Source organism: Tursiops truncatus, chromosome 10 (genome assembly GCF_011762595.2).
Source record: "Tursiops truncatus isolate mTurTru1 chromosome 10, mTurTru1.mat.Y, whole genome shotgun sequence".
Lineage (NCBI taxonomy): Eukaryota > Metazoa > Chordata > Mammalia > Artiodactyla > Delphinidae > Tursiops > Tursiops truncatus.
The window spans coordinates 59,896,636-59,912,785 of NC_047043.1; the positions used below are offsets into that span (position 1 = coordinate 59,896,636).

Genomic DNA, 16,150 nt, shown 5'->3' on the forward strand with positions numbered 1-16,150 from the left:
TAGTTTCTTAGAATCTCTTCCTGACTCTAGAGAGGTGCAGATGAGGGGCAGAATTTTTTATTTTGGCTTGGTTGTTCTCGACAAGATCTTGGCAAGGGAAACCAGGGTGTCTCCCCAGCTCTCGGGATGTGGAAGGAGGACCCCTCCCACTGTCATGCTTTCTGCCTGTGGCTCCCACTCAATTGGGCCTGGGCACGGGGTCTTCTTTGAGGTCTCCATGGGGAGGGGAGGGGAACCACTCCTCACAGCATCTGCAGTCTCGAGTGCACACACCTCCTGCAGCCCAAGAGGGGCTATATCTCTGGAGTGGGGCTCTCTTTTCCCCACTGGGCCAGGCCTGGCTGAGCATGGCTGCACTCACCGATGGTTTCACAGCACTTGTGAGCATAAATGAGAGCCATGACGGAGCACAGGGACACATCTGGGTGATTCTGGATGCTCTCTAGGCTGCTGATGGCATCCTGGATGCGCTCTGTGAAGACAGCCCAAGTGGTTATTCTCTGGGGCTCCATGCTCAGAGGGCAGGAGGCTCCATGGCAGACACAGGGCTGACCCAAGGCTTGGTACCACCTGACCCAAGACTTGGACTAACTAGTCCAAAAGGTCACTAGTGGCCCAAGTTCCCTGAAGACTGAAGCTTCCTGAAAGGGCTGCTGGTGCCATGGTCCAGGAGTATGCACAAGGATTCCTGTAGGTCGGTTCTGAAGAAGGACCTCTGTGCATTCCCAGCTAGCTGCTCAGCTATATTTATCCTTCCATGTCCACTGACATTGGCCATGGGCAGCTCAGCTGGCCCTCCGCCCAGGACGACCTTCTAAATGTCAGTGAGTCGCACCTCCATGGGCCCCACTTCTCTCCCTGCTCCTGTCCCACACCTGCCTGTGGCCACACCTACCACTTCCTCCTTTTTCTGCACTACTGGCTCTCAGTTTCCAAGCCTGGGATTGGTTCAATAATCTTGCAGTCATCTTTCCCCCCACTCATTTTACAGATAGGGAGACTGAGGTGCAGAGCAGGGGTAGCGAGGTCTCTAAGGTCTCAAAAGTGAACTAGATATGGATTACATTCTGTGGATTAACCTGGGAATCTAGCTACTGAGTGTAAGACTTTTTCCATGGGAACATGATTGGGGTAGAAGTAGGCATCCAGGTGGAGCCAGCACATTAGTGCTGGGCTAGTGCCTGAGGTCAGAAGGCAACACTGACGAGTCCCTACCTTCTCTGAGGACTCCATAGGCTTTAAAGAACTGCAGCACTGGGTCATTGCTGAATTTTTCCAGGCCCACGGCCGCGGCCTGCTGCACATGGCGGAAGTACTTTTCTTGGCTGTAATAAATGATCCCAGCCTGCGAGGAGGAAGACACAGTTGCAATAGTCCCAGCCCCTTTTCTGTCTGTTCTGACCTGCTCCCTCCCCTAGTCCCTTCTCCTCTTCCAATTCTGTAAAGAGAAGAGAAAGAATATTCAGACCTCATCCCATTCCTCCCCAGCCCCAGGAACAGCTCCATACAGTTTTCTTGGGAAGGAGTTTGGAGATGTTTGTTTTGGAATTAACCACAGATTCTGGTTCAAATGTGATGGGGAGTTCAACTCAGGTTTTGCCTTAGGAAGGGAATAAGGGGGAAGAAAGTGAACCGATAATAAGAATCATGACGCCAGTACTTAGAGGTACAAGTTATTGTGGGCTAACCACCTGTGGGGAAGTGTACAAGGGCTTTACGCCCATCATCTATGCATTATCCTCTCCATATCCTTCACGGTTAAGGAAGCCGAAGCCCATGAAGGCTGTGGCTTGACAAAGGTCACATAGTAAGAGGCGCTGAGATTTCAAAGTGAAGTCTCACTTCCCCTAAGGTTTGTGGGTGCCGGGGTTGGGGACAGATGTGGTTGGATTGTGAACAGGCTTGTGGGCCATATGAAAGAGCCCAGACACCATCCTGAGGGTAATAGGAAGCAGCTGGAATGGTTTTAAGCGTTGAACACGGTGGGGGGGCGGGGGATGTACTCAGGTGTGTGTTTTTGCAAACACTCTGGCTTGTGTGTGTGTGTGTGTGTGTGTGTTGGGGTGGTCGTGGATGTTGGTGGCGGTGGTGGTGGTGGTGGCGGTGGTGGTGGGGGACTGCTGGTGAAGAGAGCTGAAGCAGAGAAACCAGTTGGGAAGGGGACTGTTGCGGGTGCCCAGAGGGGAGATGGTGGTGATCCTGGACTAGGAGATAAAAAGTGGGTGATCTCAGGAGACATTTAGGAGCTGATACTTCCTGCCGATAGACAGGATCTAGAGATTAGTATGGGAAAGAGTAAAGGCTGGGGGAGCAAATGGTGGTGCGATCCACTGAGGTGAAGGACCCAGAAGAGGCACAGACAGGGGAAGGGGAGATAATGGCTAGGTGATGGAGCTGGGTTTTTATGCTTTGGTTTGGGGCAACTCGGGGATAGGACTGGGTGGGGATGATGACTGTGGGCTCAGAGAACACTAGAGAGGATTCGCTTGCCACGGAGAGTGAGGCGAGAAGGGACGAAGGCAGCCTGAAGAGGCCGGGGACAGCGAAAGGCGGGTAGCGGAGGCAGCACGAGCGGTCAGAGAGGTAACAGGAGAGCTGCAAGGCGCGGGGGTCACCAGGCCAGGGGCGGAGAGTCCCGGAGGGAGCGGCTGGGCAGTGCCCGGGCCACGCACCATAAGGGAGGAATCATTGATGCTCATCTCCGGGCACCTGCGGCTCCGAGTCCGGGTCTGGTGGTGCCTCGCGGAGCGGGATTCCCGAGTCAGAGTCCCGGTCGCGCCTCTCGCGGCCTGCTGTTGGAGGCGCGCGCGTCCTTGGAAACGGAGCAGCCGGCCGCTCTCTAAGGGCGTCTGTTAAGGGTGGGCGTGGCCAGGCACCCACGTGACAAGGCGCGGGTAGTCGAGCGCCGAAAGGGTGAGTACGCTGGTGGCGCCGCGGTCCCGGGCACCGGCGCCCGAGCCGACAGTGGCCATGGGCCTGGGCGCCAGCGCCGAGCAGCCCGCGGGAGGCGCCGAGGGCTTCCACCTGCACGGGGTGAGTGGCCCCTGCGGCACCGGTGGCCTTGGCATGGCGTCCCCACCAATGTGCGGGGGACGTCCGATCACCGGCCTGGGGGCGGTAGAGGCGGGGTCTCGGCCTTAGTGCGGCCGCCCGGGGGAGAGTGATGCCCCTTCCCGGTAGGAGACGCCGGCAAGAGATGGCGCCACGGCACTCCTGGGCCCCGGCCCGTCTGCGGCCGCGGGTCGGCCCGGCGCCAGCCCCAAGTGCCAGCTCTGCAGGAAGCTGGAGCGTTTCCTGGTCGTGTCGGGCCGCCCCGGAATGGCACTTCTCCCGGTTGAAGAGTGAAAGCACCAGGTCGAGTCGGGACGCATTTGTGCACTTGTATGATCACATTTATGATCGCCTGTTGTGCACTGCGCTTGTTACTGGGCCTGGGGAGAGAGCCAGCTAAGCCCAGGGCCCGGCTGTCCCCGCCCTTGGATCCAGGGGGTCGGGGTAACCGAGTGGACGCCAGCTGCGGGGGAGCCTGCCAGCGCGCATGTTGCCTGTGGTGGGGTCGAAGACCGATGAGAACCAGCCCGGGAAAGTGGGAGCGGGAGAGCCAAGAGAATGCGGCAGAGGGCTCGGGGAGAGAGTTTGCGGGGGATGGTGGGGGGAGGGCTCCCCGGTGGAACATTGCGGAGAAGCGCGGTAAGGCCGCGGCTGATAATGTGCCTTCGGTGTCGCCACAGAGGTCCCGGGGAAAGTGGAGATAGAGTGGGTTCCTAGAGCCTGAAGGTGAGGAGAGGGGCCCGCAGCAAGATGGAGATTTGGGGTGATTTGTACTGCGGAGAAGGAGGGGCTGTAACAGAGCTGAGAGGGGCAGGAGAGTGTCCGTCCCCGGCGCGCCGCGGGGCAGGACTCCCTTCTCCCTTGTGCACGGTGGATGGCAGCAGAGATGGGGGTAGGCAGACAGGCTTGTCAGTTTGGTGCCTGGCTGTTGAGCGGTGTCTGCATTGTGATGGGAGGCTCTGTTAACAACTATGAGGGAGGGGGGCAGCTAAAGAAGAGGTTTCCTAAAAGGAAAGCCAGGATGGCTTCAGGACCCAGAGGTAACAGAATCTGTGCTTGGTGGTGGGCTTTCCCTAGTGGACGTCATGGTGAGGCACCGGACAGAAAAGGTGGACAGTGAAATGCATGCAGCCAGGAAGAGTCTTCCAACAGGTTTGATGGAAGGCAAATTGAAGATATCGACAATGGGGGGTGGGGTGGTGGTGGTGATGGTAAGAGTGAAGATGGGAAGGGCCTGTTGGAGAGGGACAGAATGGAGAGACTGGGGAATTGGAGGTCTTCATTCACAAAACAGTTTTTTTTTCCCCCGTTTCATACGTGTAGTTTTATTTAGTTGATGTACAATATTATATATGTGTACAATATAGTGATTCACAATTTTTAAAGGTTATACTCCATTTATAGTTATTATAAAATATTGGCTGTATTCCCTGCGTTGTACAGTATATCCTTATAGCCAAAACAGTGATTTTGAGCACATATGCTGTGGCAGGTAGAGTTCCAGGCACTGAACATAAAGCAGTGAGCAGAAAAGATATTGTCCCTTTTCTCATGGAGTTTACATTTGGATGCCAGCAGAGAGGGAAGGGAGACAGACAGGAAATATATGGTAGGTGGTGATCATTGCTAGCAAGAAAAATAAAGCAGAGTGAGGGGATCCAGAGTGATGAGTGGGTGCTCTTGTATACAGGGGTCAGGAAAGGCCTCTGATCAAGTCACGTTTGAACAGACACCTTGGAAGGAAGTAAGGACAATACAGATATTTGGGGGAAGAGCGTTCTGGGCAGAGGGAGGCCCTGAGGTGGGACTGTGTTTGCTGGGCTTGAGGAGAAGCAAGGAGGTGGGGTTGGTGTGCTTGGGTGGCATGGCCCATGTGAGGAGAGTGCTAAAGGTTGAGGCCAGGTTGCTTGGGGCCTTGCGTTTTGTCCTGAGGATTTAGGATTTTATGCTGAGCTGTGGAGCCATTGGGAGGTTTTAAGTGGAGGTGTGACACTGCCTCCTAAACATTTAAAAAAAAAACGAAGAGCAAGTGTGCTGCCTTCCCTAAATATTGGCGTTCCCACGGTGTGCTGGGCATGGTGGAGGAGTCACTGTCCTCGGCAGTGGACAGGAGCAGACTCTGGGTTGGATTTCCTGGGGTCAGGCTGTTGCTGAATAACTGAGTGCTTTTCCTCCCCTGTCAGTTGGGGTTAGTGAGACGGTTAAATGACAGGGGAAGCAGGTGGTGCAGTCTTCTGGCACCCAGCCAAGCCTGAGAAGGGGTAAACTGCCATCCTTGTTTATCACTCTAGGTGCCCTGATGGGAGATACAGGGGGCAGGGGGAGTGTTATGAAAGCAGCACTCGTTGTGGGGCTGCGGGATCTGGGGTGATGGGAACGCCCAAGGGAGAGCCAGACAGAGGGGATGCTTGTTGCGGGGCCGGGGGTGCGGTGGGCAGCACCGCAGGTGATTTCCGCTGTGGAGCCATAGTGGGTGATGACAAGGCCCAGAGCAAGGGACCTTGACAAGGCCAGACTGAGGACAAGGCCACAGGAGAGGGGAGGTGGAGGCGCTGGGTGGGCTGGGAGAGGGCCGGGCCTGCGTACTGGGGACCCCAGCCTCTGAGTCTCATTAATGATGGAGGTTGGCAGACACAGTGTTGAGGAGGGTAGAGGGCAACCGGCCTCTGGAGTGGGGGCCTTACCCGAGGGAGGTGGAGTGGCCCAGAGCAGGGAGGAGCAGCTCCCCGCCAGCTCTCCCTGGCGAACTGTCCTCTGATTCTCCAAAGACCCCTCGTCCCAGCTTCCCCCTGAAGGGACGGAGGGGCAGGCTCCAAGCAGCTGCTCTCTGGGCCAGGCCAACTAGGGCTGGAGTTGGTTTCTGGGCTCATTCTCACTGGAAGCCATGGCAGCTTCTGGAGGTGGCAAGGTGGGGCTCCGTCGGTTCCACTGCGGGGAGGGAGCCCTCATTCCAGGGGTGAACTGGCCTTGATCCATAGCCTCAACGGTGAGCTCTCCTTCAGTGTGGGGACTCCAAGACTGGAGGGGCTAGTGGGTGGCAGAAGCCATGGGGGCCTTCCCCTCAAGGAAGCATCCGGAACCTGAGGCCACATGAGCCCTGTGCCCTGTGGGCTGCTGGCCTGGCTGGTGCCTGACCAACAGGGCATCAAGTGCTCACAGCCAAAGGCCCGAGGGTGTGGGGCCCATATTCGGTCCAGACCTGGGGATAAAGGCTGCATTGTTTGAGCAAAGCTCTGTGAATGGGGCCTTTGAGATGGATTTCCACCATAGCTGCAAGCCTGGTTGTGGTGTTTTTGGAGACAGCAGGGAGTTCGGGAGTTGAGGGCAGGGCAGGAGCCCCTTGGGCTGGGAATGGCCGCTGGAGGAGCTGTCCTGTGTGGGGAGGTTGGATGGTGAGGGGACTCTGCGCTGCTCACCAGGCTCCCTGGCTCAGGCTCATTCCAGACTCTGGGGTCTGCTCTCCTCAGCCACCCCTCCTCAACAGCTCCTATCGCCCCACCTGTGGAACTGGGCCAGGATCTGTCACCACAGGGTCAGGGGCTCTCTGGGATCTGGCCACAGGCTGCCTTCTGCACTCTGTCTTTCTGGGCATGGCCCTGGCTCCATCCATCCTGGGGCACTCCCTTCCTGTCCACATCTAAACATTTCTGGTAAACCCTTCTGGCTTTCCAGCAGCCCCAGCCCAGGCTTCTGGGGCAGCCATCTGTGTCACCCTGTCTCCGTGTGGCCTACTGCTCTGGGTTCTCCTATGAGGCATCTCTGGAAGCATCTGTGGATCATACTCAGGAAAGAGTCATTTTCCAAAAGAGGAAAACCTGTGCCCAGGAAGGTAGTGAGAGAAGATGGAGTGAACTTTGACCATGCCCATGTGTGGCCTGCCTGGAACGGTTCATGCTGGTGTCTCTGTCCTCGCCAGGACACGGGGAGTGGTGATGGTTTCTAGAATTGACGGCTGGGGGCTTCTGGGAGAGTCCCAGGGTCAGCGCAGTGACCGTGGCCTCTGTGCAGCACAGGTGCAGGAGAACTCCCCCGCCCAGCAGGCAGGCCTGGAGCCCTACTTCGACTTCATCATCACCATCGGGCACTCAAGGCTGGTGAGGCCCCCCTTCTGCCTCTGCTTTGCTTGTGTGTGTCTCCTGCTGTCCCACAGGGGCCCCAGCCCTGCTCCTGCCTCCCTTTTCTGCTGAAGGGAGGCTGAGCCCCATCTCCCCTTCTTCCTGAGCCTGATGGGGGCCCTGCCTGGAGCTCAGCTCCCGGGCTCTCAGGGGTGGGCTGGAGCAGGTGGACTCCTGGCACTGGCTGCAAGGTCTACGGGGTCTGCCCAGAGGGGCCTGAGAAGTGTGAGAGCTCTGGAAGGGGCAGCTCAGAGTGGGCAGTGCTGCAATGCTCTGGACCCCGGGGGCTCTTTGCTTACTTTGTTGTGTTCTCCGGGGGGACTGAAGGAGGAAGGTTTAGCAGGGCTTGGGGGTGCTGGGGGTCACAGTGGCTGCAGGCCCAGCCCAGCCACCAAGGCCCTTGCCCCATCTCAGACCCAGACTTGTCTGGGGGGCCTGGCCGGGTGTGTGTGGGGGGGTCCGGGAGTCAGCCCCGCTGCCCCTGCAGAACAAGGAGAATGACACGCTCAAGGCCCTACTGAAGGCCAATGTGGAGAAGCCGGTGAAGCTGGAGGTGTTCAGCATGAAGACCAATAAGGTTCGCGAGGTGGAGGTGGTGCCCAGCAACATGTGGGGCGGCCAGGGCCTGCTGGGCGCCAGCGTGCGCTTCTGCAGCTTCCGAAGGGCCAGCGAGCATGTGTGGCACGTGCTGGTGAGTGGGCGAGGCGTATGGGATGGGTGTGTGGTGGGGGCCTCCCGGGAGAGGCCAGCAGACAGTGGGTCTATTAGAGGGTCCCAAGGGCAGGGTGTGGTCTCCCCTTTCCAGTGTCCCAGAGAGCGCAACTCCTCTCAGCCCAACAGTGCCCTGTGACTTAGGGCATTTTCTTACCCTCTAGACGTTGGCTGCTTCTTTGGAAAGGTGGGGACGCCATCTGCTGGAAGCTTGGTTGTACTGCCAGAAGGCTGCTGCTGCGGCTGCTTTAGTCTTTATCTAAGAGTGTTTTTTTCTGGTGTACTCTAGGGGAGGGGTCCCCAACCCCAGGGCCGCGGACTGGTACTGGTCCCCAGCCTGTTAGGAACCAGGCCTCACAGCAGGAGGTGAGCAGCAGGCGAGCAAGCAAAGCTTCATCTGCTGCTCCCCGTCGCTCGCGTTACCGCCTGAACCGTTAACACCCCCGCCGTCCATGGAAAAATTGTCTTCCACAAAACTGGTCCTTGGTGCCAGAAGGGTCGGAGACCCGCTGCTCTAGGATATTATGATTTTTCTTGGCAGGTCCCCTGAGAGCACCCTTGGGCACTGGGCTGGTGCCTGGGGTCTGAACCTTAATGAATCTCTGTGACTGAGTTGTCACAGATGTTGCTGTTAGTGTTCATTCACAGACACACATGCACACGTGACATGCAGTCACTGATGGGGCCCAAGTTCTTGAATGCTCGGTCCTACGGCTTGATGGACAGAGGGTGCCCTGAGCTGGACACTGGCTGATTTGGTTTCTAGCCCCCTCTATTGCTCACTGACTCCTCGTGGGAGCCTTCTCAACCTTTTCAGCCAGCCTCAGTTTGTCCATAAGTGCAATGGGGGTGGTGATACAAATCCCTCTATATTTCCCGGGAGATTGGGGGTTGGGTAGTGGAGCTTTCCAAGGGAGAAGGCAATCCTCGTACCCACTTCTCACCACCCTCTCCTCAACCTCCCCCCACCCACCACCCCATGGGTCTTCAGTTCTGTGCCTGCAGCCGTAACAGCAATGCAGTTGGGCACTTACTGTGGGCCAAGGTGTGGTTTTCATTCTGTGCATATATTATTTTTTTTAATCTTCTCAGCAACTCTTGAGTGAGCACTACATATCCCACTTTTAATTGTGGGGAAACTGAGGCCGAGGGGTTAAGTGTTTGTCCATAGCGCCCTAGCTAGCCGCTGGTGGAGCCAGGAGTTGGACCTAGGTGGTCAGATGCGGGAGCTCCTGCCTGTGGCACGGTGCTGCCCTCTGCTGGACAGGCTGTGGACCGGGGGAGGCAGGGGAACCAGGGGCTGGGCTGGGAGAGTCTGGACTTGAGGTCCTGGCCTGGGGACAGAGGACAGGTGGAGAGGCAGCTCCTGGAGAGGCAGCTTCCCACCCGCCGCCCCCCAGAAGCAAGGCCGATAGTTGGATAGTTTGTGATTCTTTCCTCAGGATGTGGAACCCTGTTCCCCTGCCTCCCTCGCTGGCTTGCGCCCCTACACCGACTACGTGGTTGGCTCAGACCAGATCCTCCAGGAGGTAAGGAACCACACATAGCCTTCCCCCCGGCCCCCTGGATGGGGTGTGGAGAAGTGGGTACTGTCCATGAGAAGTGTCTTGTCTTGTGAGGCTTCCCATCCCAGGGTGGGAGCAGGGCTCAGGTACCATGTTGTCTGTCGTAGTCCGAGGACTTCTTCTCACTCATTGAATCCCATGAGGGGAAGCCCTTGAAGCTGATGATTTATAACTCCGAGTCCGACTCCTGCCGGGAGGTGACTGTCACTCCCAATGCAGCCTGGGGAGGAGAGGGCAGGTATTTCCTGGGGTTGCAGGGCTGCAGGGTGGGGCCCTGGTGGGGCCGTGGGGGACCCTGGCCATTGGGCATGGACCTGGAGTCCCATGGTGGGGATGGAGGGATGGGCCCTGGGCCCAGGGGTCCTGAGGCTGACAGTTGGTCCATGAGGCCCCCTCATTGCTGGTGTATGGGGGTGGCAGGGATAGGAAGGGCTGTGGGACAAGCCCCGGAGTGAATGTTTCTGGTCTTCGGCAGCCTGGGCTGTGGTATCGGCTATGGGTATCTGCACCGGATCCCAACCCAGCCTCCCAGCCACCACAAGAAGCCATCTGGTGTCCCACCACCTGGTGTCCCGCCACCTGGTATCCCACCACTTGGTGTCCTGCCGCCTGGTGTCCCGCCGCCTGGTGTCCCGCCGCCTGGTGCCCCACCACCTGGACCCACCCCGCAGGACTCTCCTGCCCCTTCTGGCCTGGAGACAGGCTCCAGGCAGGGTGACTACGTGGAGGTACGTGGGGAGCACCTGCCAGCTGTGGTGAGAGGGGAGCTTCATGTGGGCAGAAGGGCCTGCAGCTGGGAAGAGGAGACTGGGGCTGTCCTCACTGGGGGCCTGCCTGCAGAAGCCTTGGGAGGCCCATCTGCTTGTGGGACCCAGTGGGAGAAGATGGGCCCGTCCTGGGACAGCGGAACCTACTTTGGTTCTCCTGCCACTTGGGTCTGGAGGTGAGGGTAGTGTGAGGCACTGGTTGTCATTTTCATTTCATGACTGGGAAACTAAGGCCCAGAGGTGGGCAGAGCCTTGTTCTGTGCCTCCGTGAGTCTGTGGTAAAGTTAGGCCAGGGGCTGGGTGTCTGTCTGGGTCTGCAGCCAGATCGTGGCTGTTGAGAGGTCCCCCAAGTGCCTCTGGGCATTGGGCTGGTGCCTGGGGTCTGCACGGGGGCCCTTGGGGACTGCTCTCCAGGCATGGACTCTTCCTGTGGGTCATGGATGGGGCTCCGTCTGGTGGGCCCTTGGGGCTGCTCAGCAGAGTGGGAAGGGTGCCCTGAGTCCATGTCCGCACTGCACGGGAGGCCAGCCAGGCCCCTCTTGCCTGACTTCACATCTGCTGTAGAGGAAGCGTTAGATGCCCAGGGCTGTTTGCTCCCTTGGGCTGAGTGGTGCTCCCGGTGGGTGTGAGCTGGCGGTTAGGTTTGACTACCCTGTCCAATAGGCCCCTCCTGTTCCTTTTTTTCCCTGGCTCCCTGTAGGCCCTGCTGCAGGCACCTGGCTCCTCCAAGGAGGAACAGCTCCCTGGGCCCAAGAGTCCTGGCCATGGCACTCCAGACCTTGGCGACCTTCCCCGTTCCATGGAGATTCCTCTTCAGCCTCCGCCTCCACTGCAGCGAGTCATGGACCCAGGTACCGAGCAGGCTGAGAGGAAGCTGAGGGCCTGCAAGCCCTGTGCTGGAGCAGGTCCCGGGCTCTGGGCTGGACTTCAGCAGACCCACTGAGCCCTCCTATCTGATATCCACCAAGATAACTGCAGGTGATCCAATCAGTATACGGATGGCAAGACTGCCGTCCAGAGGAGAGAGGGGGCCTGCTCAAGGTCACACAGCACACTAGGCACAGAGCAGGGTCTGGGCCCTCTGCCACTGGGCTATTCCCATGATACCCAACCCCAGGCCCCTTTCTTTCCTCAGAAACCAGCAGTGGGGAACCTCTGGGGTTGGCTGGGGGCATTGCCACGGGCTGAGGAGGTTACAGTCTCTGGCCGGGCCAGATGCCCCAGGAACAGGGCGCCGTGAGCCCAGGGCGCTGGCCTTCCAGTGGTCAGGGTTTTGTTCTGGCAGAGAACTGTGCACCTTCCCCTAGGCTTCCTGGACGTGTCCGGCATCTCCCTCATGGACAGCAGCAACGCCAGCGCCTGGTCTGGGCTGCCCTCCTCCACAGAGCTGACCTCCACTGCGGTCTCAGCCTCAGGGCCGGAGGACGTCTGCTCCAGCAGGGGTTCTTGTGAGCGTGGTGGTGAGTGGCCGGCCGGCACCTTCGGAGGCCTTCTGGGAAGGACCCCGGGTTGTGGGGAAGGCGGCCCTGAGTCTCTCAGCTGGGTTAGAGGCTGGCCTGCATGTGGAATGCAGCCGCATCAAGGCATTTGTACGCTAAAGCGCCCATCCCCCATCAACGCTGGGGGTGGGAGTTGAGGGTCAGCGGGGTTACTGCCCCAGGCCACACTGGCCCTGGTCTGTGGGCCTCCTCAGCTCCACCCCGTGTGTTTCAGGTGAGGCCACCTGGTCCGGGTCAGAGTTTGAGGTCTCCTTCCCAGACAGCCCAGGCGCCCAGGCGGACCACCTGCCTCAGCTGACACTTCCCGACAGCCTCACCTCTGCAGCCTCACCAGAAGATGGGCTGTCTGCTGAGCTGCTCGAAGCCCAGGCTGAGGAGGAGTCAGCAAGCACAGAGAGCCCAGATTTCAGGGCACAGGCTGAGGGGGCAGCCAGCCAGGCACAGCTCTCCCCCCCAGAGTAACACCCCAGGCACTAAGAAGGGCCTCTGATGGCATTTCATGAGGCCCAGAAGTGGGAGGCAGCTCAGGCCACACTGCGTGGCCAAGCCCCCTGCATTACGCTTCCTAGGCTGCTGCTGACAGGGGGTGGGGGGTGGCGTGGCTTGTGTCCACTCAGACGCTACTGGTCTCCAAGAGGTGACCTCCCAGCATTCATTCTGCCTGATGGTCCTGCCTTTGGGGAATTGGCCACTTGTTTGAGAATCTCAAGTACTTTTGGGGTAGTAGGGGCTGGGAGTAGCACCCAGGTTAAATAAGTTTTCCAGGAGATAGGGTCGGAGAGCAAAGGATTCTTTGCCGCTCGGGTAGGGTGTGGAACTTCAGTGGCTGCGGGCCTTGGGGAAGGGCATCTTTTGGCCATGTACCCACTGCTTGCTCCTGCTCTGTGGGTGCACAGAAGGTAGCAGAGTCCAGGCACCATGAGGTGTGAAGATGGGGTGAGGGACGAAGGGGTTGGTGTGGAGTGTTTGCCTAATCGCTCTGTAGGGCTTGCAGTGATTCTTTCCACAGAGCTCAGCCAGCTCTATCTGTAATGAAAGGCACCCCAAGCCCTGGGGACCCCTGCCGCTCCAATTACTGTCTCACTTTGTGCTACACAGCACAGTTGGCTCATGCTAACCACATATTCCAGCCATGGTTGGAGGAGAGGCAGTGAACTTGCCCACCTCTTCTGAGGGAGGATGGTTGGAAATTCTAGGCCCTTCAGCACACTCACCTGTGCTTGGACCACGATGCTTCTTCTTTGCCACCGTCTACACCCCACAGACCTGGGGACACACAAGTGTCTCCAGTTGTGACTCCTGTCAGCTCCCAAACTTTTACAACCATCTCTTCTAAATATAGAAGTCATCCAGCCAGCCCCAGTGGTGAGTAAAAGTTACAAATTTAATTTCACCATCCTAAGCAGACTCTTAGAGCCAGTCCTCCCAACTGGAGTTCTTCACACACAGCTCCCACTCCAAGGGGAGATGAGGGGCCTGGACAAGATTGGGTAGGGGCCCTTCTGTTCTTTCCTGTAGTATAGGAGAGGGCTGTTCCCCTCACCTCCAGTGCCTTGGGAGGCTAAGACTAGGTCGAGTCTTTTGCTCTGCCTGGTTCCTGCAGGAAGAGGAGGGCTCCATCCAGGGATGGCCCCTCATCACTTGAAGTCCTCTCCTCTTTGGCTAGAGTCCCTCACCTTCCCTCAGCCCTCGCGGAGTACCGTGAAAGCTGCCTCTAGCCTGGCCTTCTACTCTCGGCCCAGTCGAAAGTCCCACCTTTACCATTTGATTTGGAATGTGTGCACTTACAGGGAATTCAGAGCTCTCTTAGGCTCATAGGACGAGGATTGTATGCTCTGGGGGGCACAGACCAAGTATATGGAGGGAGGGCCCCAAACCAGCAAACACTTCGCTTCTAGCACTGTGACTACATCTAAAAAGCAAGTCTTTGTCAAGTCTACCAGAGCAGCTGATAAGCCCACAGAACAGGGAGGCATTGTGTCCAAAGCCAGTGCTGGAGCCTGGTTCCTGGACTGTCTGGGAGCCCAGTGCAGCAATCCAGGAAGTAGAAAAGAATCACCATGGGCCTGTTCTGAGGCCAGCTTCCCTTCACTGTAGCCTGGCAGTCTGACCCAGAGTCACCCTCACCCAAGGGACCTGGTTCTTCCCTCCCTCACTTTCACACACTCCCCTCCTTAAATTGGGGGATAAAATGGATAGCAATGCTAATTATTTCCACGGTAAACACAAAACCAGAAGTTTCTTCCTTTCTCTGTAATCTGCTATGAAGGAAAATGACAAGTGAAAATAAATGTGTACTTACACTTTGAAATATTGTAACTAAAGCCTTTATTCTATACAACTGTGAAATACAGATTTTTACCCTTTTGGCATTGCAGACTGTCAAGATTTTCTGGAAACTATTACTGGTTTGACTGGAACAACAAAAAAAACCACAACCATGCTGGGGGTGAGATCTATGACAGGAAGGGAGCACAGCCGCCCCTCGAGGCTCGGCACTCAGGGCAGCATGGCCCAGCGAGGCCCATTCCTTCAGCCCAAGGGCCCCTCGTGCAAACACAACTGAGGGCTGGTAAATGAGTTTTTTTGTTTTGTTTTTGCCATTAATTCACAACTATTGCTAAAAAATGTGCACCAAAAGTGCACTGTCGTATTCAACAGATAGAAAGGATTTTTAAAAACAGCCGGTTGCTCTCTGCATAAGGGAGACAGGCTCACTGGAGGTGTGGCGTGTCTTTGCGCACTCTTCAAAGTGTGGCGGCAGTGACCAGCCCACTTTCCAAAGGAGGCTGACGAGCAGTGAGGAAACCCTGCCTCTACGGTTGTGCCGGTTGGAATATCTCAGATAGTGAGGTCTGGACTCAGGCCACCAGCTGCCTCCAGCTGAACCTGTGAAGGCGTAGAAAAGAAAAAACCTTCCCCACCCCCTCCGCAGTCCCTGCTGTTGTGGGGACGGGCCATGCTGGGGAGGCAACTGGACTGGAATAAACTGCCCTCTGAAGGCACTTGTGCTTCTGGCTTCATCCAGGAGGCTTGTCTTACGTAGTTTTATGGGGGTGGACCATTGTTCTATTCCAAATACAAATGACCTTGGGGAGAATCCAAAGTATTTTTTTCTGCCAAAAGTTGAAGTATTTATCCCCAATAAGTTATATTCTGTACAAGATCCAAATGATTCTATGAAAGCTTTAGATTGTTAGAAAGAACAGTGAAAAGAAATCTGGATACAGGTACAACAACAACAAAAACCTGCATATAAAACTGGAAAAAACAAACATGTATACTTCCAGGATGTGAATATCAAATTAACTCACTATGATACCCTTTTACTCTGACACCATAAATATTAGGTAGCATTTAAATGAAGTTAAAATCTCATCACAGTCTTAAGTTTTGATGGTGTCACGCTGCTCACCCAGAGCAAGAACCTGTGGTGTCACCTGGCTTTGCCCATAAATAAAACGACACAGTGGAGGAAGGAGTAAGAGCTGCACCTCCCTGTGGCCGCCAAACAGTCCGGGCACCGTGGGGGTATCACCGCTGGGCACAGGCTGGGCGTACTCTAGGCTGGCAGTCCCAGTGCTGTGATCCAGCACCTGGAATTTCAACAGATCTTCCTACAAGAACACATCTGAGATGCAATATTAAAAACAAGCCCAACAATAATCATTTATTATGAAATGGGCTGGCTCTCGAATTGTGCAGCAGCAAATTCCTATTAAAAGTAACTGTCTTAAATGGTGAAAACAACTTTTTTTTTTTTAAATGACAAACTTGGAAAAAGCCTTCATAGGTACTGCATGAGTGGAATGTACTCTTAGCAAAGCTCAAGAGTGTGGGTTTGGAGTTGAAACACAGTGACAGATGTGGCCCTACCAATGTGTTTCTAACAAGTGCTAACAGATCAAGATAGGGTCCTCTGAAACAAAAGGAGGAAGCAAAGTCTGCGCTGGCCTGTCGTTAGTTCTTTGTACACCTCGCAAGACACAGTCTGATCGGGGCTCTTCTGCTCTGGCACTCTGCCTTCCTGGGGACAGCTTAATCTACACATGGAGACTGGTTTCTATATTACATCTCGATTAGTCACTTCAATTGAAAGAGAATCTCAGTCCATACCAAATCGGCCGTTAGAAGTCTTGTTCCCGTTGGGGCTCAGTGGGCTTCCTAGCACTACTCTTGGGGCCATAGAGGAAGGTCAGTAAATGAATACCCAGGAGCGTTCGCCCACCCTTCACGTGGACTTCTGACGGTAATGGAGGGTGAGGTCACCACCACTCTTCCATATGAAGTGTTTCACTGTTCGAAGGTCCATATTTGGATCCAAAACCTGAATAGCAAAAAATGAATAATAAAAAAGGTATATCTAAGGCTTTTATCGTTAACTCTGGGACTCTCCTTGCCCATGCCTGGTGGCCTGTTCTTGCTGACACAGCTGCTTTGCA

The 16,150-nt window shown here is 56.2% G+C and overlaps 3 protein-coding genes across 10 annotated transcripts in view; 1 reads left to right on the forward strand and 2 right to left on the reverse strand.

Moving 5' to 3' along the window:
• Positions 1-2,836, reverse strand: part of TTC21A (tetratricopeptide repeat domain 21A) — a 33,490-nt gene extending 30,654 nt beyond the window's left edge. The window contains exons 1-3 of the mRNA XM_073811067.1: positions 2,673-2,836; positions 1,216-1,345; positions 362-472 (exon numbers count right to left, since the gene is read on the reverse strand). Of these exons, the coding sequence (XP_073667168.1) occupies positions 362-472; positions 1,216-1,345; positions 2,673-2,699 (268 nt within the window). The 5' untranslated portion in view covers positions 2,700-2,836. The remainder of the gene's footprint in view (positions 1-361; positions 473-1,215; positions 1,346-2,672) is intronic.
• Positions 2,837-2,878: 42 nt separating this feature from the next.
• Positions 2,879-14,085, forward strand: GORASP1 (golgi reassembly stacking protein 1). Of its 5 annotated transcripts, none has more exons than XM_033864699.2 (9): positions 2,879-3,033; positions 7,065-7,145; positions 7,654-7,857; positions 9,320-9,406; positions 9,550-9,680; positions 9,918-10,170; positions 10,910-11,060; positions 11,517-11,669; positions 11,923-14,085. In XM_033864699.2, the coding sequence occupies exons 1-9, from the start codon at positions 2,971-2,973 to the stop codon at positions 12,168-12,170; spliced, it is 1,371 nt and encodes a 456-aa protein (XP_033720590.1). In that variant the 5' UTR covers positions 2,879-2,970; the 3' UTR covers positions 12,171-14,085. The 5 variants fall into 5 exon arrangements, with proteins under 5 accessions (XP_033720590.1, XP_033720592.1, XP_073667171.1 ...); XM_073811070.1 differs by lacking the exon at positions 2,879-3,033 and adding an exon at positions 3,072-3,381 and having other exon boundaries at positions 6,968-7,145; XM_033864700.2 differs by lacking the exon at positions 2,879-3,033 and adding an exon at positions 3,657-4,203.
• The window catches only part of WDR48 (WD repeat domain 48), a 43,803-nt gene continuing 41,672 nt past the window's right edge, over positions 14,020-16,150 (reverse strand). For all 4 annotated transcript variants that reach the window (XM_004319823.4, XM_073811068.1, XM_019946875.3 and 1 more), the window contains one exon: positions 14,020-16,035. In XM_004319823.4, coding sequence (XP_004319871.1) covers positions 15,940-16,035 — 96 coding nt within the window. In that variant the 3' untranslated portion in view covers positions 14,020-15,939. The remainder of the gene's footprint in view (positions 16,036-16,150) is intronic.